Genomic DNA, 23,817 nt, shown 5'->3' on the forward strand with positions numbered 1-23,817 from the left:
CCCTTCCTGGGGAAATTTATAGGTTTCTGGCTTCCTTTTCCCTTTGGTCATCAAATTTAATTTCCCAGGAGTTTTTTTCCTCTCTCTGATGTTCCGTATCTTCTAGCTTATCCCTTCCTTTCACCTCCACTCCCCACTTTTATTCCTCTATAAATTCTAGAGATGACCAGACCTCCTGCTTCGCTAAGATCGATGTTGAGCCTTTGTATTTAACATCTCAAAACATCTGCCAACATTTTTCATCCCTCTCTCCAGCCTCTGACTACACATATGCCTCTCTCCCTCCAAAGTGAGATTTTGACTTCTACCTTCCGTTGAACCCAGGAGACTCCCTCCCTCTTGCGTCCTTTCTATTTCTTTTTCTCCCCTGGTTCCTTCCCACCTGCCTTTAAACATACCCAGATCCCCTCATTTTGAAAAACCTCTCATTTTTCACTTTGTTCCTTGCCCACCTCTAGCTGCTTCCCTCTGTTTCATTCACTATCAAAGCTCTAAAAACATCATCACACAGGTTCTACCTGTATTTCCACATGACTGAATTGCTCCACGATTCCATGACCTTTTGCTTCCAACCCAAGCATTCAGTGGAAAGAATTACTCTTAACGTTCACAGCAGTTTCTTTACTGACACATTCCTCAGCTTTTACTCAGTCCTTATTCTTCTTGATTTCGTTGCTTCTTTCAACACTGACGGCCACTGTCCACCCCACCAACACCACCAGCTTCTTTGCCTGGCTTTTCGTGTTAGTATCATGTTCTTCCTCTCAACACTGTGGCCCAGTCCTGAGTCTTGATAAGCTTGAAGGAAGTACTCCTGGTTGCCGCTGTCTACAGCACAAGGTGTTAAACCCAGTCATGGAAACCTGTTCGCATCTGACAGTGAGCGGTGCAGGGATGAGCAGGTGGGCCATTTCTGATCCAGGATAAAGGGAAGGCCTCTCAGGAGCTCAGGGAAACATTCTACTTCCTGTAAGAGGGAGGCCCAAGGAGAAAAGCACTTTTTTCCTGCCCATCCCTTTTTCCTTGGGATGTTGTCACGTAAGAACATGAGGTCCTGAGCTGCACCACCTTGTCACCAAGAAGGAAGGTCAACAGAAGAGCACGGAAGCCAAGACTGTTTCTGAGATCAAGGAAAGCTTCCAAGTCAATGCTGTAACTTCTGACATGTTTGAGTAACAATAGGTCTAGATGTAAGTAATAACTATCGGCTATATTTCTATCACTTGCAGCCAAATACATTGAAACATTCTTCCAAAATGCTCTGCCTCATCCACTCTCAGAGAATACATTGTAGTGTCTGTGCTGACATCATCAAAATCCTTATTTCCAAATGTCTCTCCCACCCTCGATTCCCCAGATCCTAGATGCTTCCACTCGGATTCTCACACCATCAGCTTAAAGCGGCATGTGTAAATCCACACCGACCAGTTTTCCCCTAAAGTCAGCAGTCGTCAGTCACCTTCATAAAGACTAAGAAGCCCTTTGAGCTTTATTAGAAGGATGTGCACTTCCAACCAGCTAGTTGCGGTGGCGGGGGTGGGGTCAATGTGCAGACACGACAGACAGAATTCAGTGTTCCCGTCTTAAGGAGGCTTATCTCTGTCTGGGTGTGCTGGGTACTTCACAATGGATTTGGGTGTAAACACCTGGATGACGCACAGGATACCCAGCAGGAAGTGGCCAAAGATAAAGCTGAAATGAAGACCATCAAGAGACCACGAGAGACGCCTTCCTAAAGAGCTCGGCTTTGGCAGCGTAGACTGTGTCAGATTTTGAGCTGAGGAACAGCACGATCAGGTTTACATTTTGCAGAAATAGCTTCAGCGACAGCATGGAGAATGGGTCAGAAGATGAAAGCCTGAGATACCGGAGCTCTCAAGGCAGTTAGCTGAGCCAAGCAGCAGTTGCCAAGATCCCTTCCTAGCTAAGGCAGCCCTGCCAGCGACGGAGCTAAGCACGGTGAAAACCCCCACCGACATGGACGCCTCCACCAGGCACTCCTGACTCCAGAGCTCTCTGAGGGGCTTGGAGACTGTCAGAGCTGCCGCGCAGTCAGATGGCCCCCTCTGCCCAGGAAACCTTGTGCGCTCAGCCTCTGCACCCCAGAGAACCCAGCTGACACCATGTACGTGAGTTAACGCCTATTATTTGATTTGGTTAAATAAGCATTTAATAAACATTAAAGAGGTGAGAGGCTGGTGATTTCCTCAACTAACCAAAGCTACCTAATACAGCGATTCTTACTCAAAGCAATTCACTTTCTATTAATTAATGTACTCAGTCCTCCCTGGTTCTTTACTTCTCTTAACTTAGAATATAACCACATTCCATCAATATTCCCTCCAAAATATCATCCATTTCTGTTGTCCTACTCTGTTCTTAAAATTTACCTTGCAATCAAATATTACACAGGAAAAATAAACAGGGATGAATCAATAAATCATGGCTAACAGAATTCATTCAAGCCCCTTTGTGTATGTCATTACTGATTATTTTCCAGATTCGACTACATTTGACATAAATGGGGTCGCACAGAGTCGAACACGACTGAAGGCACTTAGCAGCAGCAGTAGCAGTAGCTCAATCATTCAACACGTAACTCCATGTGGCAAAAGCTCTGTATAGTGGGATGAACATACGAGGCATGTGTTATGTCTGTTCCCAGGACATCGTGATCAGACGCATTGCCAGTAGCAGTAACTGAAAAGATTCTTGTTTCTGAGAATCAAACCGTTCAGTTAACAAAGACAGAGGTTCATTTTCTCTTTCTTCCTCTTACACCAGTCATCACTGATCTCAGATTAATCTTCCAAGAAAAGCACATAGAACTACAAATATGTTGGCATTTCCTTCTTACAAGGAAAACAACAAAGCAGGTAAAAATCTGCTTTCTCAGATTCTAAAGAGCCAGTACTGTCTCACTGGTACCAGTGGCAACCCACTCCAGTAGCTTTGCCCGGAAAATCCCAAGGACGGAGGACCCCGGGAGGCTACAGTCCATGGGGTCGCAAAGAGTCGGACACGGCTGAGCGATTTCACACTCAACTTTCAGGGGTCAGCAAACTACCAACCAGGGACCTAATCTGGCCCACCATTTGTTTTTATATATAAAGTTTTATTGAAACACAGAGATGTAGTGAGTTTACATATTGTCTCCGGCTGCTTCCTACGTCACTGACAGTGTTGAATCGTTGCAACGAAGACCATCAAGCCACAAAGCCTAAAATGGTTATTATCTGGCCCTTAACAACAACAACAATAAAAACTGCCATAGTTAAAACAGCGTGGTATTTTCTCACATATTGGGTATTTCTTCACTCATCATTTTTCATTCATAACATTTTAACTGACATCTTAACATCACTGCTGACGTGTCAACCTGAAATTAGCAATGATTTTTGAAGATCACAATGAATGCTCTCCTCTACTTTTGATTAATAGGTGATTATTATTTTTCAATGAACCTAATCTTTAAAAAAATCTACCTCCCAGAAGACATTCAGAATTTTGAGTACTGCGCTCAATATTTATCCATGTTTGAGGCTAGCTTTAAGCTTTAAAACAAAAAGAGATTAATCTCCAAATTAGGCCAGAAATAAAACTATAGCCTTAAGAAAAATTAAGAGATAATTATCCCCTAACTGACACGTTTTCCTTTCTTTCCTTTTGGAAAGATCACCTCTCTAAATAAAAGATGTCAGCCTTTTAAAATGCCTTTCATCCCCAGATCTTTTGACATCGCAGACCTTCTTATTTTAATGGAGCAACATCTTCCTAGGAACTTATCAATGAATCATAGCCTGAGAATGAAGAGGAAAGGCAGGAGGTCTGCCCTGAAAGAAAGTGATGCAGGGAGGTTCCAGCCTTGATCCGGGCTCTAGGCAGTGAGGGCTGCACAGGCCACAAGTCTGTCCAGTAAAGACTTACTGAGCATGAACTGTGAGCTGGATCTTCTACCAAGGAATTTTCTGCAAGACACCAAACCTTTTGATCTTTCTACTTCTATATAGAAATATATGCAAAAATATATTTTAATGGGTAATAATGTATAAGTTGCAGTTACTACATCTTTTTACCTAATAATATAGACACATTTTCATGAAAATAAATAAATAGAGGAGCTTCCCTGATGGCTCAGTGGTAACGATTCTGCCTGGCGATGCAGGAGACACGGGTTCAATTCCTAAGCTTGGAAGATCCCACATACTGCAGAGCAACTAAGTCTGAGTGCCACGACTACTGAGCTGGTGTCTAGAGCCCGGGAGCCTCAGCTGCTAACGCCTGAGTGCCCTGGAGCGCGTGCTCCACAACTGAAGACGTCATCCCGATGACGGCATCGCGCCATCCTGTGTACCGCAGGAGAGGGCAGCCCCTGCTTGCTACAACTACAGGTGAGCCTGCTTAGCAACAAACACCCAGCCCAGCCAAAAATAAACAACATTATTAAAAATAAAAAAAATATTTAAAAATAAATAAAAATAGAACTTCATTTTATAGATGAACCATCATTTTGCTTAAGTAGTTCTCAGTTTTGGAACATTGAGTTTATTTCCTTTTTTCTCCCCTATACAGCAATAACCATTCTTTATCTAAACACTCATGTACACCTTTGATGACTTCCTTACAGTTTTTAAAATGGAATTTAGAGGCCAAAGTCTGTGCCGACTGTCAATTTCTTATCTCCGTTCCACATCTATCCCTCTTCCCCTGCCTTGTGAAACCAGAGCCCAGCCCTGCACACGTTTCTCCTCCACCAGCTGGCACCACGCGGGGCTTTGTCAACAGAGGCTGTTGGAAAAACCCCACAAGGCAGTGGTGGTAGAAAGACCAGGGGTTCCGGCACACAGCGGCTGGGGACAACACGGGTGTGAAGTGAGGGGCCACAGGTGAGGCTGGCGAGGAAGCCCGGGCCGAGACGCGGAGAGCCGGAGCAGGAGCAGAAGGGAACGCGTATTTCCAGGAGGGAGAAGGAGCGGCTTAGACAGACCTTGAGGCTGGTGACACGCACTGCCCCATCCCCCCCCCCCCAGGTTTCTCTCTGCCCACAGCCTCCACCACGCTTAATATCCAGCTTACATGTGCACTTTGCCCTTGACCTTTACCGAGCAGAGGAAAAGGTGTTTAGACAATTTCTACTTGAGTTAGGAATATTGCTTCCTGAATGGAGCCCAGACAAAATGGGCGTGGAAGAAGGGAAGTCTTAAGACTCGTGATGGCTCCGTGCCCACACCCTTTGCCAGCCCGGAAACGCAAACCACGCTTCCTCCTCATTGCTACGGACACAATGCCGACCGGTGCCTGACTCCTTCATCCTGGCCACGAGGCCTAATAGGCACGTCCGAAGCGTCTTAGAAACTGGAGGCCTGCTCAAATTTGATTGCAAAAAAGAAGGTGGTTCAAAAACTGGAAACTCCCGCCAGGGTCCTCAGCTGAGCAGAGCAGCTGACAATGGGATCATCCGGGCACCGCTCGTGTGGACACGGCCCCATAGCCACCGCATTGTATTGCTGAGGTCGGTCCTTTCGATACTTTCCTGTCTTCGTCCCTCTCATGAACAGTCTCCAACCTTCCCCAGTGTATGACAGGAACCAAGAAGCAATTGTATTTCTGGCAAACACATCTCTCACACTCACCACGTGCTGGGGGCTGTTCAAAGCGGGTTATATAGTTAAAGTCCCTTAGTGAAAGTGAAAGCCGCTCAGTCGTGTCCAGCTCTTTGCGATCCCGTGGGGTACACAGTCCATGGACTTCTCCAGGCCAGAATACTGGAGTGGGTAGCCAGCCATTCCCTTCTCCAGGGGATAGTCCCAACCCAGGGATCGAACCCAGGTCTCCTGCATTGCAGGCGGATTCTTTACCAGCTGAGCCACCTTAAGCCACACAGTTACCCTATGGGTGTGTGTGTGTGTTCTTGTGTCCGTCTCTGCAAGCCCATGGACTGCATCCTGCCAGGCTCCTCTGTCCATGGGATTCCCCAGGCAAGAATACTGGAGTGGGTTGCCATTTCCTCCTCCAGGGGATCTTCCTGATCCAGGGATCTTACCCCCGTCTCCTGCATTGCAGGCAGATTCTTTATGGCCTGAGCCACCAGGGAAGCCCAACCCTATGGGGTAAGCTCTATCATTAGCTTCATTTATAGATGATGGGCTGGCAGAGGCCACAGGGATCTCCCACCAAGCCACAGGGGGGAGGACCTCGAATCTGAACCCACAAGTCCAGGTGCGTCGGAGAGTTCTGACTCCAGGAGGGCAGGAGGGGTTTAAAGAGCCAAGTTCACAGAAGGGGGACGTTCTGTGCCTGGGCGGGCAGCTCCTGGCAGAGATGTCTCTTCATACCTAGGAAGGGCTTAGGGGATGGCGGCGGGGTGGGCTACCTCCGCCGTCAGACCAGCATGTCTCCATCCCACCAGCTCATTAAACGGAGGAGCCAGGAGTTCAGGGCCGGGCAACCACCTCGCCCTCCGTCTTCCTCAAAGGGAAAAGGGCTGGGAAGGGGTGTGAATGACCTCACAGGATACCAGGGGAAAGCCTAACACGGTCCTTCAGTGATTCATTTGGGCAGACCCGCTTTCGCACCCAGCTGAGCACGAAGTTCGGAGTGGGGTCAGCGGGAGGGCCCTCTCCTTCGCGGGAGGACACGTTCCCGCTCCGTAAACGCGGGCACACCGGGGAACCGCGCTGCATCCAGGCAGGAAGTCGGCAAGACTCTAGGTAGAACCGGCGCCTTCTTTTCAAAGGTCAAACTTTTTCCCTGGCTGAGCTCGGCTGTTCCCTGAGCGCCTACTACGCGCCAAGCGCCGGTCATTCTGGATCTGGACGGGGCTCTGCGGGAAGACGCAGACAGCGAAAGGGACACACACACACACACACACACACACACGCACGCACGCACACCTGGCAGATCTTAAGGGGAAAGGCTTTCAGGGAGCTGTCTTGTTTCTAGGAAATAAACACGAAAATCGAAGGTCTCTCGCGCGCAGCTTCGGAGCCCGGTCAAGCGCCTGGCTGAGCCCCGAGCGGGGCCCGCGCGTCCCGGGCGAGAGGCCGGCGCGGCGGCCGGGCGACCAGGTGGCCGGGCACGGCCGGAAGAGGGCCCGGAGTCGGCGGGCGGGCGGGCGGCGCCGGGGGCAGGTGCCAGCGGCAGTGGGCGGGGGCGGCGGCGTCACCCCTCCCCCGGGGGCCGGGCGCGCACACCAGCTCGGCCCGAAGAGCCGGGGGCACTGGCGTCCCCGCCGCCCGCCGGAGGAGCCGGAGCGACCGCATCCTCCCGAGAGACGCCCCGCGCTCCGCGCCCGCCCTCCGCCGCCGCCGCCGGGAGGCGAGCGCCGCCCGTCCCCGCGCCCCGGCGCCCCGACCCTCCACCTGCCGCGGCTCCCGGGGCGCAGAGGGTGTGAGAAGCAGGGGCCCGGGGACACCGGCCCCCGGGGGCCACTGGGCGCGGAGAGGGGCCGCCGCCCCAGCCCGCGCGCTCTGCGCCCGGGCGGCGACTTCAAGGGCGACCCCCTCGGAGGGGGCTCTGCGCGCGCGGCGCGTCCGGCCCCGGGGCTCGGGCGCCTCCGCGCGCACCCGGCGGGGCCATGCCCGGGCTGCGCCGGGACCGCCTGCTGACCCTGCTGCTGCTGGGCGCGCTGCTGGCCGCCGACCTCTACTTCCACCTCGGGCCCCGCGTGCGGCGCCGCCTGCAGCACCGGGAGCGCCCGCTCGGCTGCCCGTGCGCCCGCCGTGCCGCCTCCCCGGCCCCAGCCCCGGCCCCCTCGGCCCCGCGGCGGGTCGAGCCGGGCGGCGGCGGCGATCCCGGCTCCAAGCTGCGGGCCCTCTTTTCGCACCCGCTGTACAACGAGCCGGAGGAGCCGCCGCTCCTGGGGCCCGAAGACTCGCTGCTGGCCGGGCCGGAGGCGCTGCGCTATTACCGGAGGAAGGTGGCCCGCTGGAACAGGTGAGCCCCGCCGGGCACCCGGCCTCGCCGCGCGCCCCGCGCTGCGCCCGCGCCCATCTCGGGGCGAGAAGTTTGCAGGCAGTAGTAGCGCGCCTGGAGATGCTCCCACACCCGCTCCTGAGCCCCCGGGGTTCACCCCGGGCCCCTTCCGTTCCCGAGCCATCTCCTCGCTCTTTCTCCCGCTCCTGATGTGGGATCTCAGTTTTCCAGGATGAGGTTTCCAAACAGAGCAACTCCAGCGCTTCTCTGCACCCAGCCCTTAGCTCGAGACCTGGGCGCCTTCCAGAAACCAGGGATACTCCCGGAAACCCCGCTCTCCCCTCTTGTTTATTCCCTTGCCCCTGGTCAGAGATCAGGAGAGGTCAGCGGACCAGAAAGACAGTTTCCCTAAGTGGTTGCCATTCTGTTAAGTTTAAAGCGTGGCTTGCCCCTTTCTCCTGAGTGTTATAACCTACAAGCAGTTTTATTATTGTGGGGGTTTGGCTCACTTGGAGCTGAGGCTCCATGCTTTCATAGACTACCTGGAAATTTTTTTATATCCAAGACTAAATATAGAGGGGGAAATGCCAAACATATGTAGGGTAATATCAAGAAGGATTTTGTGTGTGTGTGAAGGGGTGGGGAGGGAGGGTGTTGGAGAAGCTGGGATGGTCAGTTCCGAGATGACAGAGGCCTTGGAGGAGTTAGGACTCTGGTTGAGTATGGACTGGTCTGAGGATAACTCAGCTCACTTTTGGACACATTCATCACTTTTCTTAACACGAGAGATTTCCAAATGAGTCCTCTTCGCTGGTTTTATGGGCCCCCCAGAGGATGGGCAAACGAAAGTCTCTGGAAATTCAGTGCTTGTCCAAGTAAAACCTGTTTGCTCATCATTCTATAGTGCTGAGAGTGGCCAGGGGTGGAGGGGGCCTTTGGAAAGTAAAAAGAGAAAAAATGAGAGTTATCAGCTGCAGTCGCTACAGTGCGTTTCGATTGCGATTCTATGGCTGATAATTTTATATTAGGAAGTGGTTCTCTTGCTAATTGAACGCAGTGGAAAGGCGGCTTGAGATTGCTTCTCAGACGCTGTCATTTTCTATATCACCTTTATTTCATCAACCACGTGAGGATCAGGGAAAAACTAAATTATGCCCTTGGAGAATGATCGACACGTCAGCTGAGGATCTGGGGGACGCGGGAGACTGCGCCGTGTCAGTGTTGATCAGCATCCACTTCTTCCACAGCTGTGGCCTTAAATTCTCTGTGTTACTTTGGTCCTTAAGGAGAGTCGGAGGAGTATTTTGGCAGAAAAGCAAGACTCTTTCTCACCAGTCTGTCCTACAGACCATTCTGAGCTTGACTTCTGTGTTATTACGTGTCAGAATACCTCGTTTGCTGCTTAGGAGTGATCTTGGCCGTTTAACAGTGGATGGGTGGGGGCTGGGGCCTTCGCTGTACTTGGAGGCAACGGGATGGGTTTGTGTGGTCAGTTGAATGTGAACAGTTGTGATATTGACTCATTAGTGAAGTGAAAGTCGCTTAGTCGTGTCCGAGTCTTTGTGAGTGTAGAGTCCATGGAATTCTCCAGGCCAGAATACTGCAGTGGGTATCCTATCCCTTCTCCAAGGGATCTTCCCAACCTACGAATCCAACCAGGTCTCCTGTGCTGCGGCAGCTGAGCCACCAGGGAAGCCCATGACTTCCTCTTAATCCATGAGAGCTCAGATGAGGTTTGTGGGCTGTAACAGGAGGGGGAGCTGTTCTTCCAAGTGTTGAAACTGGACCCTAGAGGCAGAGAAGCTTCACGCAGAGTGCACGGTAAGCGTCTAGGCAAGGGTGTTAATAATCATATTCCGGCTCGTGTGGTGCATATCGGGGCTTCCCTGGTGGCTAAGCTGGTAATGAATCCGCCTGCAGTGCAGAGACCCGAGTTCGATCCCTGCATCGGGAAGATTCCCTGGAGAAAGGAACAGCAACCCACTCCCGTGTTCCTGTCTGGAGAATCCCATGGACAGAGGAGCCTGGCGGGCTAGTCCATGAGCTTGCAAAGAGTCGGACACAGCTGAGTAACTAGCACCTCATCAGGCCAGAAGTGGACTGTGGGGGACTTCCCTGGCGGTCCAGTGGTTAGGACTCTGAGCTTGCAATGCAGGGGGCCCAGGTTCAATCCCTGATCAGGGAAGTAAGATCCCACGTGCCGCATAGTGTGGCCAATAAATAAATAAATAAATAAATAAAACCATGATGTAGAAGAATTTTTAACAAAAGATAATGATCATCAATGGAACGTGGGAGACTCACTAGCCAGGGTGCGTCTGCATCGCACTCAGAGTCCCGCTAGGAGAGACAGCCACCGCTACCTTACGTGAGTCGGTGCCCCATCGACATGAGGACACATGAACGTACCTGCTGTGATGCGTAGGGCCAGCGAGCGCTGCAGGCTTCGGTGCCAATGGCGAGAACAAACAGCAGAGGAGGGAAGCAGGGAGGGACCATGCCGGCCGCCTCACTCTCGCACACACAAGCCCACGCCCCTTCCCTTGCCTGCAGCCGCTATCCAGCCAGTACTGAAAACCCAGAGCTCTGCACACGTATGTGGATGCCATCGTGCCGATGGTCACTTACCATTGACTGCTTTCCAAAATAACTGTGGCAGCAAACCAGCTGCCTCACCTGGAGAAGTGCAGGTAACAAGTAGCCAAATCAGCCTCCCCGCCACGTGCTCGGATGAGCCCATTAGGTCTGCCTGACTGATTCTCCTAACCAGCGCCTAGCGAGTAATGCGTGAAATCAGAGGTACGTTCCTATAACTTGAGCCTGTGACCAGAGTTAGGGTATGTCCCATCTTACCCGCCGCCTCCCAGCACATCCCGTTATTTCAGTGGAAGATGGAGCTTACACACTTGCATGTTTCAGGTCCTCGATCAATATTCATTCATGGGATGTCAGTATCTAGTTAAGTTGAAGCAATGCGAAAGGCACGTCGTGGGTCGGGTGGGCGATCCCCGTGCTGACTTGAAGCTTCCTTGCAGACCTCCTTAAATGCCGTCCTCCCTTCCCTTCCTCTCTTTCCCCCTCAAAATGTAACTAAGTGAGGCACAGTTCAGTTCAGTTCAGTCGCTCAGTCATGTCCGACTCTTTGCGACCCCATGGACTGCAGCACACCAGGCCTCCCTGTCCATCACCAATTCCCGGAGTCCACCCAAACCCATGTCCATAGAGTTGGTGATGCCGTCCAACCATCTCATCCTCTGTCTTCCCCATCTCCTCCTGCCTTCAATCTTTCCCAGCATCAGGGTCTTTTCTAATGAGTCAGCTCTTCGCATCAGGTGGCCGAAGTATTGGAGTTTCAGCTTCAGCATCAGTCCTTCCAATGAATATTCAGGACTGATTTCCTTTAGGATGGACTGGTTGGATCTCCTTGCAGCCCAAGGGACTCTCAAGAGTCTTCTCCAACACCACAGTGAGGCACAATCCAAGTTGAAAAAGTAATCTGGGACAATGTTCCTGTCACATCGTCGGCCGCTGATCCTGCCAGTGGTCCAGCACCAGCCCTCGATGGGCGTGAGGACGCGAGGGGCACGGGGAGCCAGGGGGCCATGGGGAGCCGGGGAAATGCGGTCGTCAGTATTTCAGACCTTAAACCAACAAGCTGCTGCTGCTGCTGCTGCTAAGTCGCTTCAGTCGTGTCCGACTCTGTGTGACCCCAGAGACAGCAGCCCACCAGACTCCCCTGTCCCTGAGATTCTCCAGGCAAAAACACTGGAGGGGGTTGCCATTTCCTTCTCCAGTGCAAGAAAGTGAAAAGTGAAAGGGAAGTCACTCAGTCGTGTCCGACTCTTCACGACCCCATGGACTGCAGCCCATCAGGCTGCTCCGTCCATAGGATTTTCCAGGCAAGAGTACTGGAGTCAGGTGCCATCGCCTTCTCCGCCTTTTCCTGTCAAAGCAGTGATAAAGGGCAGCACATACCTGGAGCCCAGGTTCACGGCACCACTACCCTCACAGCTTTGAGGCTGAGCTCCGGGTTTCGCCCCCTCCCAGAAGCCGCCCAAGCCAGACCACATCTGTCCTTTGACTTGTCAAAGCCAGTCAGCTTGGCTTGGCCCTGCGCCCACATATTTTTGGTCGGTTCCTCTGTAACACTGGTTCTTACAGTCAAGGTCAAATGGGGTCATGCCTCCCTGGTGTAAAAACTCCAGCAGCTACAACACAGACACAAATCCTCTTCTCTCTGCTTTTCTCTCTGGACCTCCTCCTCCAGGATCAAGAAGGTTCTGTTTTCCTGCAGTTACCGACTGCGCCTGTCTGTGCTCTTCCCGCCATCAGATGCCTTGTCTCCCTCCTCCTGCGTACTTGCTCTCACTGAAGAAAGTCTGGCCCGAGACTCTCTTTGAAAGTCACAGCAAAGACACACTGCAGCTCTGCGAAAATGACAGGCGTTCGAGGGGAGTAAACTGGCCCCAGTTTTCGTAGGAGAAGCTTTGAGAAGCTCCAGAAGCCGGAGCAGTGATAGGCGAGCAGGGAGAGAGCCAGACGAGACGAGAAAGAGTTCAGCCAGACACCAGAACCGTCTGGCCTAGGAATCGGCGGAGGGAAAGCTGCTTCCCACCGTGCATCTGGGCGAGGAAAAATAAAGTCTCTTCTCACCTCTTCTTTTGCCTCTTTCCTACTGATCTCACGCTTGCCCAGATCACTTGGAGAGCAGGGTTACTGAGAACGGGCAGCTCCCCTACAGAGCCTTGGATAGAAGCCCAGGGCCCAGCTCAGAGACACTGCTGTCCATCTTTTGCCCAGAGTCAGCAAGGCCAGCACCCCCTGCTGGTTCTTCCGCCAGTGACGCCAGGCTGAGAACGGGTCTGAAAGGGGCCCTTGGCCACCACCTGCGTGTGGTTAGCAGAGGGGGTGGGAGTCTGGGCGTCCGTTTCTCTTCTCTCCCAGTTAGAGCCTTGCTGGGCTGGTTGGGGGAAAGCTATGACGTCAGTGGTTTCTGAGTCCCTGGACTTTCAGCTGGAGGAAATCTCCCCACTCTTGTCAGAGCCAAGAGCTCCAAGCAGATGGTTTCGGAGAGGGCTGGGCCAGCTTCCTGTTGCCTCATCCCAAAGCCCAGTCCTCACTGTGGTCAGCGTGGCAAAGACCCAAACCGGGGAGGGCACCACGCAAGGCAGACCCGCACGGCCTGTCTCCAGCGTCATCCGAAAGAAGCCCTTCGGCCGAGAGCCGGAAGGCGCTCATCGACTCCTCTGCTGGTCCCAACAGCTGCCACCCCGCCTCCTTCACCCCCAGCCAAGTCCTCGTCCATCTGCGAGAAGGGCTGGCCAGTTCTCTGCATGCAAATCCTGCCCGAGACAGGCATGATAGCTGCCAGGTACTTGAAATACACCTGCTAACTCAGGCCTCACGATTTCTTGGGAAGAAGGTGTATGATTCCGAGACGTGTCCCTGGAGGCCCGGCCCTGGTGTACACAAGCCTCCTTGCTCAATCCAGTGCAACCAGGCCCTGCAGGAAAGGGATTTTACAGATGTAACTAAACCTCTCTCCCAGAGAGGGTAACCTTGGGATAGGGAGATTACCCAGATATTTGCTGTCCTTTGTCCTTAATATCTGGGTAATCTCCCTATCCCAAGGTCACCCTCTCTGGTTCAGTCGCTACATCGTATCCGTCTCTTCAGGACCCCATGGACTGCTGCTCACCAGGCTCCTCTGTCCCTCACCATTTCCAGAGTTTGCTCAAATTCACATCCACTGAGTCGGTGATGCCATCCAACCATCTCATTCTCTGTCGTCCCCTTCTCTTCCTGCCCTCAATCTTTCCCAGTAACAGGGTCTTTTCCAATGAGGCAGCTCTTCCCATCAGGTGGTGAAAATATTGGAGTTTCAGCTTCAACATCAGTCCTTCCAATGAACACCCAGGACTGATTTCCTTTAGGATGGACTGGTTGGATCTCCTTGCAGTCCAAGGGACTCTCAAGAGTCTTCTCCAGCACCACAATTAGAAAGCATCAATTCTTTAGTGCTCAGCCTTCTTTATGGTCCAACTCTTACATCCTTACATGACCACTGGAAAAACCACAACCTTGACTAGATGGACCTTTGTGGGCAAAGTGATATCTTTGCTTTTTAATACCCTGTCTAGGTTTGTCATAACTTTCCTTCCAAGGAGTAAGCTTCTTTTAATTTAATGACTATAGTCCCTGTCCACAGTGATTTTGGAGTCTAAGAAAATAAAATCTGTCACTGTTCCCACTTTTCCCCCATCTATTTGCCATGAAGTGATGGGACTGGATGCCGTGACCTCAGGTTTTTGAATCTTGAGTTTTAAGTCAGCTTTTTCACTCTCTTATTTCACCCTCATCAAGAGGCTCTTTAGTTCCTCTTCACTTTCTGCCATAACGGTGGTGTTATCTGCATATCTGAGGTTATTGATATTTCTCCCAGCAATCTTGATTCCAGCTTGTGCTTCATCCAGCCTGGTATTTCACATGATGTAGTCTGCATGTAAGTTAAAGAAGCACGGTGACAATATACAGCCTTGACGTACTCCTTTCCTGATTTGAAACCAGTCTGTTGTTCCATGTCCAGTTCTAACTGTCGCTTCTTGACCTGCATACAGGTTTGTCAGGAGGCAGGTAAGGTGGTCTGGTATTCCCATCTCTTGAAGAATTTCCCGCAGTTTATTGGGATCCACACAAAGGCTTTAGCGTAGTCAGTGAAGCAGCAATAGATGTTTTTCTGAAACCCCCTTGCTTTCTCTATGATCCAGTGAATGCTGGCAATGTTGACCTGGCTACGTTGGACCTGATCACATGAGCCCTTTGAAGGCAGAGTTTTCTCCAGCTAATCAAAGAAGAGGAAGTCGATTAAGGGCTGGAAGTGCCTCTGCTGACTTGCAGATGGGGCCAGGGGGGGAGGGGGCTGTGGCAAGAGAGACAGTAACCTTCAGGACCTAAGCTGGGCCCCAGCTGACAGCCAGCCAGGAAACAGGGCCGTCGGTTGCACAACCACCAGGAGATGAATTCTTCTAACAAACATGGCAGCAGAGCCTCCCGCAGAGTCCCCGGATGAGCACTCAGCCTGGCGGACAGCTCGACCTCAGCCTTGTGAAGCCTGCGCTGGGCACTCAGCCACGCTGAGCTGGAACCTTGGCCTGCAGAGTCCCAAGATGAGCACTCAGCCTGGCGGACAGCTCGACCTCAGCCTTGTGGAGCCTGCGCTGGGCACTCAGTCACGCTGAGCAGGAACCCTGACCGGTCAGCGGGTGTTGCGTAAGGCCACCAGGGTGGTGGTAATTTGCTCCTTGGCATAGAAAACAAAGGCAGCAGTGCCGTTGACTTCGTTTTCTGGAGGAAACTGGGGATGGGAAGCTGGTTGCCACTTGCCTTCTTATGTCAGGTAGCTGGCAAACTTCAGACGGGCTTGGCACCCCGAGGGGCCAAGATCCACGTGGTCTCACCATCAGCTCCAGCCCGCTGCATCCTTGGAAGCTCCAGGTCCTCGTTTCTCCTCTCTGGGAAAGGCGTTTCCGGCCACCTCCCCCCACGCTGGCCCCTCCCCGATGGGGCGCATTCTCCCCTACCCTCCCCGATGGGGTGCATCCTCCCCTACAGCAGCAGGAAGCTGTCACGACTGTGCAGCCTCACGGCAGCTGTCGCATGAGCACGAATGGCCCTCGCGCCTGGCGTGAGAAGCCCCCAGCCTGCACGTGGTCGCAGGAGTACATCTGTTCTGTGGTTTTCCCTACGGGAGAGCCAGAGTGAATATCTGTGGAACAAATAATTGGGAACAGACGACCTCAGGACTTGGGGGCTGTTACTCAACATCCTTGTAGCCCCTGCTGGGGATGAAAGCCTTGAACAAAAACAATCTTGAACAAAAACAAGTCATCCCACCTATAACCTGCCTCTTTCTCCTTTGAAAGTCTCAGGTGAAACCCTCCTACTGAGACATCCTGGCATTTAGACCAGGGGTGCTCTCTCTATTGCAGTAGCATAAATAAAATCAACTTCCAAAAAAAAAATTTTTTTTAAGCCCTGGAAGAAAGTTGAGAAGGTGCTGTTTGCCAAGAAGAGAGAATTTCCTCAGCTTCCTGCATTTTCTGAGGAAAGAGCAGCCAAGAAGTCAGGCATTTAAAAAAGCGGGAACCACGGAGGGACCCTGACTTAGCCAAAAGCACTCCCCGCTCACCCCTCCATAGGTGCCGACCTGTGTCTTCCCCGAGATCATCTGTTAAACCAGACACTGCTAAGAACCTGAGGGTTCTGCTGAAGTCGGCTTTCGCATGGCTCAAAGCCAAGGGGGGGGACACCATTCCAAACAGCTGCAGCCTGGATGGAGCAGAAGTTCCAGGAGCCAGAGCATCTGAGTACCTGTTATTATAGGCAGGCGCGCACACACACACAGGACTAATGAAAACCACAGTATGGAAAAAAAAAAAAAAAAAGGCCTAGTTCTTTTTATGGCCTGTCACTTGGCCGGATGTCCTACGGTGGAAATGTGAAATCAACACAACCCTGAGTCTGAGTGCCCTGGAGACACCGGGATCCGGGAGTGTGAGTCCCTGGAGGCCGACCTTGGAAATCAAGACCTGAAGCCGGCCAGCGTCTCTCCTCTTGAGCAAGACCCAAAGCTAGGGCCCAGAGAAGGGCCTGTTTTATTGGATTTTCTCGTAACAAACCCGATACATTTGGACAGCCACAGGGGATAGAAAATGGTGGAGGACTCTGATTGCTAAGAAGCCAAGAACCTGTAAGAAAATTCAGCAAAATGTGGAGAGTAGAGCGAAACCGAACGACTTGGCACGGGGGCAAATGAACGGAAGAGCTGGCCAACGAAAGTGAGACGGCCCCGGAAGAGGCGGGGTTTCAGGAAACCTGGGCGAGGTGGGTGGGTGAGAAAAGCGTTCTGCTGGCAGAAGAAAAAGCAAAGCTGTTCAGCCCTGGGAAGCCGAGTTCAGCTCTCAGGTGGCACCCTGGCCTTCAGCTGTCTCTACCCGGGTCAAGCGCGTGGGCCGTGGTAAGCTCATTTCTCGTGATGCTCACCACAACGGAGTCTGTGTGGAGGGACAGATTGTCATCCGAGTTTCATCCATTTAAGTGGGATTTTTATTTTATACTGGAATATAGGTGATTAACAATATTGTGATAGTTTCAGGTGGACAGCGAAGGGACTCAGCCACACATACGCATGCATCCCTTCTCCCCCAAACTCCCCTCCCATCCAGGCTGCCACAAAACACTGAGCAGAGTCCCCTGTGCTGCGCAGCAGGATAACAGGCATCTTTCTATTTCTGGCTCAGTTTCATCAGTGGCCGAGTAGCGACTTTGTCGGGAAAGTGTATTTATCTTCACTCACAGCCCAGCTCGTGTTTTGTTTTAACTCTGAATCCTGCACCACCAGCAGCTGCTTATTTCTGCCTCCTGCGCTTCTCCGGGCACTCAGAGATTCTGGAGGAAGTCAGACTGACCAGCTACAATTCCATCACCAAGTCAAGCCCCGATTCACCACCACTTCATTGCAGCGTTGTTTTTTAAACCAGGATCATTGGATCCTACCCAGTTCAGCTGATGAGGTCTATATTTCCATTACATTTTACGCATACTTTGCATTCTGTGGCTACGTTTATTTTCTTAGGAAATAGTACATGATATTTGCAACGTGCTGCCTACTCTCTTCAAGATACTTTGATGTCAAGCGACAGAAATCCGACTCCAACCAATGCAAGCAGTTAAAAGTGGAGAATCAAGTAAGCAAAGCTCGGTGAGGTCAGCTATCTCTACTCTCTGTCGCTTAGTCCTTCTGCCTGCCTTAATCCCCTCTGCAGGTTCCCAGCCCCAAGAGCACTGGGACCCGAGAGAGAGAAAAGGGCTTCTCGGATTTCCAAAAAGAAATATCCTGGGCAAAGTCGCTGATTGGCCAGACCTGGGAATACGCCAGGCTCTAGAGGGTTATGATTGGTCCAGTTCTGAGGAGATGCAGGCGCTTCAACCAATCACTGGCTCTGGGGAGGTGGAGTCATTGGAAACTCTCTACTCATGCTCTCTTCAAGCCACGTGGCTCAGTGTGGGAAGAACAGTTCCCCCAAACCAGACTTGCTGCTCAGACCTCAAGTGACCTGGAAGAACTTCTGTGACGGGCGTGATGGTAGACATTGTCTCAAATTGTGCCTGCTGCAGTTTCTGACTCTGGTAGCCACCGTTCTGGAGTCTTAATAAGACCTTTTCCATTTTTATTTGTTTACTTTCGGCTGCGCTACGTGTTTGCTGCTGCTCTGGCTTTTATCCAGCTGTGGCGATCGGGACCTACTCCCTCGTTGCAGTGTGGGGCTTCTCACTACGGTGGCTTTTGCCGTGGAGGCTTCTCTTGTCACCGCGGAGCACTGGCTCTGGGGTGCGAGGGCTTCGCTAGTTGCGGCTGGCGGGCTCCAGAGCGCAGGCTCAGCTGTGGGGCAGCGGCTCAGTTGCTCCGCAGCACGTGGGCTCTTCCCGGATCAGCGATAGGGCCCATGTCTCCTGCGTTGGCAGGCAGATTCTCTACCACTGAGCCATTCGGAAAGCCCAGTAAGACATTTTTAAAGCAAATTTGTTCACTAGTTCCGATTGTGCAAATCTTTTACACCAACCATTAGAATTCCTGCAAGAGGATAGGAATCTTTATTAATTTGGACTTTCCCTTAAATCAACCGTGCTCTCTTTATAGGAGCCCAAAGAAGGAGCGGATGTGAACTCATGTGTCTTTCTCCCAGAACTCCACTGGGACCCATGATGCCTTGTGTCAGTCCCTAGGGAAGCACTTGCCTCCTTTCTAACATGAAGAGGGTGAGTCTGTGGTTCTTCTGGAAGCTCCAGCAGTCCTGTTTTCCGAGCTCTGCTCACCTTCAACCAGGATCCCTTCTGTCTGAGGGAAAACGCTGGACAAGCGCTTTCCAAGTTTGCTCATGAACTTCCAGGGTTTCTGGAGGTGCTTCGCAGGTTCTGAAACTGATTGCTTCAGTTTGCATTTTGAAAACGTGTGCTTCAAGGTAATTTTGACAGAATATGAGAAAGAGCACACCCAGCTGTTTATGCACACTGAACCATCGGATCTCTTGGCATTTCCTGAGCAAGGTCTAAAAAGGGAATTCAGTCACAGTATTCGTCTCCCAGGGCTACCGTAGCAAATTGCCCTTGTTTAAGTCACTGTTGGTTGCTTGGAACAATGTAAACGTATTCTTTCACAATTCTGGAGTCTGTGTTCTGAAACCAAGGTGTGGGCAGGGTAGCAGGCTCCCGGGAGGGTCTATGGGGGAATCCGTTCTGCTTCTCCCAGCTTCATGCCTGCGTGCATCACTCCAGCCCCTGCGTCCCTGATCACCTCGCCTCTCCTTTCACCTCTGTGTCTGTCCCTGCTTCCGTGTCGCTCTCCTACAAGGACGCAGGTTGTGAACTCAGGCTGTTGTTGTTCAGCCACCCAGTCATGTCCCCCCAGTGACCCCCGTGGACTGCAGCACACCTGGCTTCCTTGTCCTCCACCATCTCCCAGAGTTTGGTCAAACTCATGTCCGCTGAGTCGGGGATGCCATCCAACCGTCTCACCCTCTGTGGCTCCCTGTTCCTCCTGCTCTCAATCTTTCCCAGCATCACAGTCTTTTCCAGTGAGTCATCTCTTCACATCAGGTGGCCAAAGTATTGGAGCTTCAGCTTCAGAATCATTCCTTCAAATGAACGTTCAGGGTTGATTTCCTTTGGGGTTGACTGCTTCGACCTCCTTGCTGTCCAAGGGACTCTCTCTTCCATGTGTCTCTCTCCTATAAGCACTCAGGTCATGGACTCAGGACTCACCTGGATAATCCAAGACAGTCTCATCTCAAGAACTTCACTTACCTCTGCCATAGCAGATCCAAAAGAATTGGCTGGGGAGAGGCCAGCTGCTCCCAGCCCTTATTTTCCAAATAAGGTCACTGTCACAGGTTTCAGAGGTTAGGGATAGGATAGGCACGAGCATTCAGTCATGTCTGACTCTTTGAAACCCCGTGGACTGTAGCCCACAGGCTCCTCCGTCCTTGGGATTCCCCAGGCAAGAATACTGAAGGGGGTTGCCATTTTCTTCTCCAGGGGATCTTCCTGGCCCAGGGCTTGAACCCCTGTCTCCTGTGGGTCCTGCATTGGCAGGCAGATTCTTAATCACTAGCACCACCTGAAGGTTAGGTCATGGACATGTGTTTAGGGGAAGCCCCATGAAGCCTGCTGTAGTCACGCACATCTCATGATGCCTAGGAAGGCCATGCAGTTGCCATTTTACTTTCATTTTTTTAAAGGATTGTTTTACTGTTTACACAAAAGAGCACTGTACCATCTACACAGCAGATCTTGCTCTCTCTGCCAGAGCTTCTGATAGGCGTTGAGCAGCAGTGCATTTAGGATGATTCTCCTGGCGGTGCCTGGAATGTGGTCGTCAGGGTTTTCATTTGGGACAGGGAAGTAAATCTGCTAATTAACTGAACTTGGATGTGGGAACAAAGGCTCTTTATGAAGGTCTCAGAGTCAAACGGGATGGGCGAGGGAAGTCAAGCCACCAGCCTCAAGCCACAGAGCCCAGACAGGGGCCAGACTACCGGGACAGCCTGGGGCCTCCTCGGCTGGTTCTCCTGGGTCTGCTGTGACGCACGAGCCAACGGGAGGTCCGCACGTGAAACCCGTGTGCTGCGGAATGTGACTGCACAATGTTTGGCTGGAAAAACACCAGAATAGACGACACGCAAGTGCTCACCTTAGGTATTAAAAATCCATCAATAAAGCGACCGTCGGATGCTTAATTTGAGCAGTGTAACTTACCAGGGGCCCCTCCAGGTTAAACTCGGAAATCCAGGTAACTGGATGAGGTGGCGTTCTGTTCTGCTGTGGGCTGTAAATCCGTCAAAGGGTCAAGGGAGGTCGGCCAAAAATGATGGGCTTGGATTTACAGCAATTGATCTGCAGCCCTTCTTTTTGGCAGGAACTGAGCTAGCGCTCTGTTTAGGCCGCTTGTGATTTGTGATGTTTAAAATCACTTTATCTGCATCTGTGACAATGCTTCGTTCTCACTGTCTGGGCAATGGGGGAGTAGGTTGCTGTGCCTAACACACCCCATAATGTTATTTACTCTTTAAAGTGTAAATAAGCGAGCAGGTGAACAAGGCCAGAAGCCTGGGTGCCACTGGAGGTGGTCAGCTGACTCCTGTCCTTCAGGACAGCCTGCAGAGCTGCCCACTCGGAGAATCTGTCCTGTTCCTCCAAGCCAAAGAGAGGCCCGGCCTCTTTCACCAGGGCTTTCGTCACGACGTACTGGCCTCTCACTTACTGGCATGCTTCGGGTACACCCTCACTGGACTGTCAGCTTCTCAAGGACGTGTTGAACTGAGTGGATTTAACCACACCCTGATCCCCAGAACACTGTTATCTTCTTTGGAAAAGAAAATATCTTTGCTGATGTGCTTCAGCGTCTTGAAGAGACCCACCTGGAGTGCGTGGTGGCCCTGAATCGCACGGCATGTGTCCTTGCAAGAGAAAAACAGAGTGAGCTTAGACACAGGAAAGGAGATGTTGGGACCAAGAAGGCAGAGGCTGGAGGGACGTGGCCACAAGCCAAGGATTGTCAGCAGCCACCGGAGCTGGAAGAAGCAAAGAGCGGGTCCTCCCGGAAGGAACACAGCCCTGCTGACACCGCGATCTCAAACTCTTGGCTCCAGAACTCCAAGAACGCGTGTCCGCAAAGCTCCCAAGTCTGAGTTGCTTGTTAGGGCTGCCACGGGAAACAGGCAGAAGGCTGGATGTTTGCTTGCTTCTTGGCCACGTGACCCCAGAGTCTAAAATGCTGCTTGTGCACAGCAGGTGCTTGATAATCGCTTGAAAATGAGTGAAGAAGGCAGAGCACTGGTGAACTGATGCTTTTGAACTGTGGTGCTGGAGGAGACTCTTGAGAGTCCCCTGGACTGCAAGGAGATCCAACCAGTCCACCTTAAAGGAGATCAGTCCTGAATATTCATTGGAAGGACTGATGCTGAAGCTGAAACTCCAATACTCTGGCCACCTGATGTAAAGAGCCAACTCATTAGAAAGGACCCTGATGCTGGGAAAGATTGAGGGCAGGAGGAGAAGGGGACGACAGAGGATGAGATGGTCGGATGGCATCACCGACTCAATGGGCATAAATTTGGGCAAACTCTGGAGGATGGCGATGGACAGGGAAGCCTGGCGCACTGCAGTCCATGGGGTCACAAAGAGTCGGACACGACTTGGCAACTGAATGGCAAAGAATGAGTGAACACATGAGAACCCCAGAGCCTTGTGGTTGGGCAGCTCTGGGTTTAAATCCTGACTCTGCTACCTAAGCACTGGGAGACCTGAGGCTCGTTTTCTCAGTTTCCTGCTCCGTACAGTGGGCCGCAGACCTCACCCAGCGGGTACGGGGGCAGAGTGACGTCTCCAGGGTAAGGCACAGGGCACTGGCTCCCGCCGCCAAGCCAGCAGCAGGTAAAGCACCACTAGCTGGTTATTGCCCTGCGTTCCATGTGGGTGATTTGATTTCCATCAACAGCCAACCATATTCATTTAATGCCTGCTTGGGTGCATGAGACGCAGGAAGCAGGATCTGCGTTCCCCAGATGCCAGGAAAAAACCCCGGAGCTTCCAGCCCAGCCCTGGCCTGCCTCAGCCTCCGCTGCTGCTTCCAGAGAGAAAATATGCATGTTCATCTCTCCGTGGCCACTGTGATATCTAGAGCTTGCAGAGGGGGAAAACACAGACTGGGGCATCTGCAATTAGTCTGCCTGCCCCATAAATTACAGGGCTTCCCTGGTGCTCAGTAGTGAAGAACCCGCCTGCCAATGCCGGAGACGCGGGTTCGATCCCTGGGTCAGGAGGATCGCCTGGAGAAGGAAATGGCAACCCACTCCAGTATTCTTGTCTGGAGAATCCTGTGGTCAGAGGACCCTGGTGGGCTACAGTCCATGGGGTCACAGAGTCAGACATGACTGAGCAACTGAAAGAACAACTCCAGAAATTATATGCCCCCCACACACATGCACACACATGTACACGGATGCACACGTACATGCATGCACACGTACACATGAGCGTGTACAGTGCACACGTACACACATATGCACACACGTGTGCACACATGCACACATGTACACATACGCGCACACATGCACACACACGTGCTTGCACAAGTGCACACACACATGTACACACACACCTGGGGAAAGCCATTAGCTGATGTTTCTCACTGACTTGGCAGAAATCCTCCTTTTCCTCTTCTCTTTTTTTCACAAAGCATTTATCAAGCCAGTTCAGCAGGCTGCTCTTGCCTCGCTGGGGACCTTTCCCTCTGACCTTGAGCTGGTGGGATTGACAGTGGCTGACATCCATTCTGCACGGGTGCAGGGCTGGCCCCACCCCACGGACCGTCACATTGAACCCTCAGAACTGCCTGCCATGAGAGGCACTGGTATCCCATCTTCACGTGAGGACGGCCGCCCAGACAAGCTGGGTCTCACCGGAGCCCAGACGTCAAAGGCAGTGGTGCACCAGCGGTGCCAACTTTGCCTCGTGTCTCAGGTCGGGTCCTGGAGACAAAGCTGAGATGCCACCGGAGTGCACTGGTGGGCAGCGGTCAGGGTCCCAGAGGCAGGATGGCCAGCACCGCGTCCAGCTCTCTGCTCTGGAAGCAGAGATCCTGTGCCGTCCTGCGAGAGAGGAGGTTGTCAGTAAGCAGCAAAAGCTATGGAAAGAGCCGAACTCGTCCGCCCTTATACACCGTAGACCTGCTTTGTATGGTTATACTGTAACGTCTTTGTTTTTATAATCGAGGGTGAAAGCGTTACTGGAATCTCTTGCCCGCATTCTGACTCCAGCCTGGAGTCTCAGCACAGGTCTGCCGTT

General features: G+C 52.2%; 1 protein-coding gene across 2 annotated transcripts in view; it reads left to right on the forward strand.

The window, feature by feature from the left end:
• Nucleotides 1-7,170: 7,170 nt before the first annotated feature.
• The window catches only part of FAM20A (FAM20A golgi associated secretory pathway pseudokinase), a 43,884-nt gene continuing 27,237 nt past the window's right edge, over nt 7,171-23,817 (forward strand). The window contains exon 1 of one of the 2 annotated variants that reach the window (XM_069542249.1): nt 7,171-7,935. In XM_069542249.1, the coding sequence (XP_069398350.1) occupies nt 7,577-7,935 (359 nt within the window). In that variant the 5' untranslated portion in view covers nt 7,171-7,576. The remainder of the gene's footprint in view (nt 7,936-23,817) is intronic. The other variant, XM_069542250.1, reaches the window with a different exon arrangement.

This window comes from Ovis canadensis, chromosome 11 (genome assembly GCF_042477335.2).
Source record: "Ovis canadensis isolate MfBH-ARS-UI-01 breed Bighorn chromosome 11, ARS-UI_OviCan_v2, whole genome shotgun sequence".
Classification (NCBI taxonomy): Eukaryota; Metazoa; Chordata; class Mammalia; order Artiodactyla; family Bovidae; genus Ovis; species Ovis canadensis.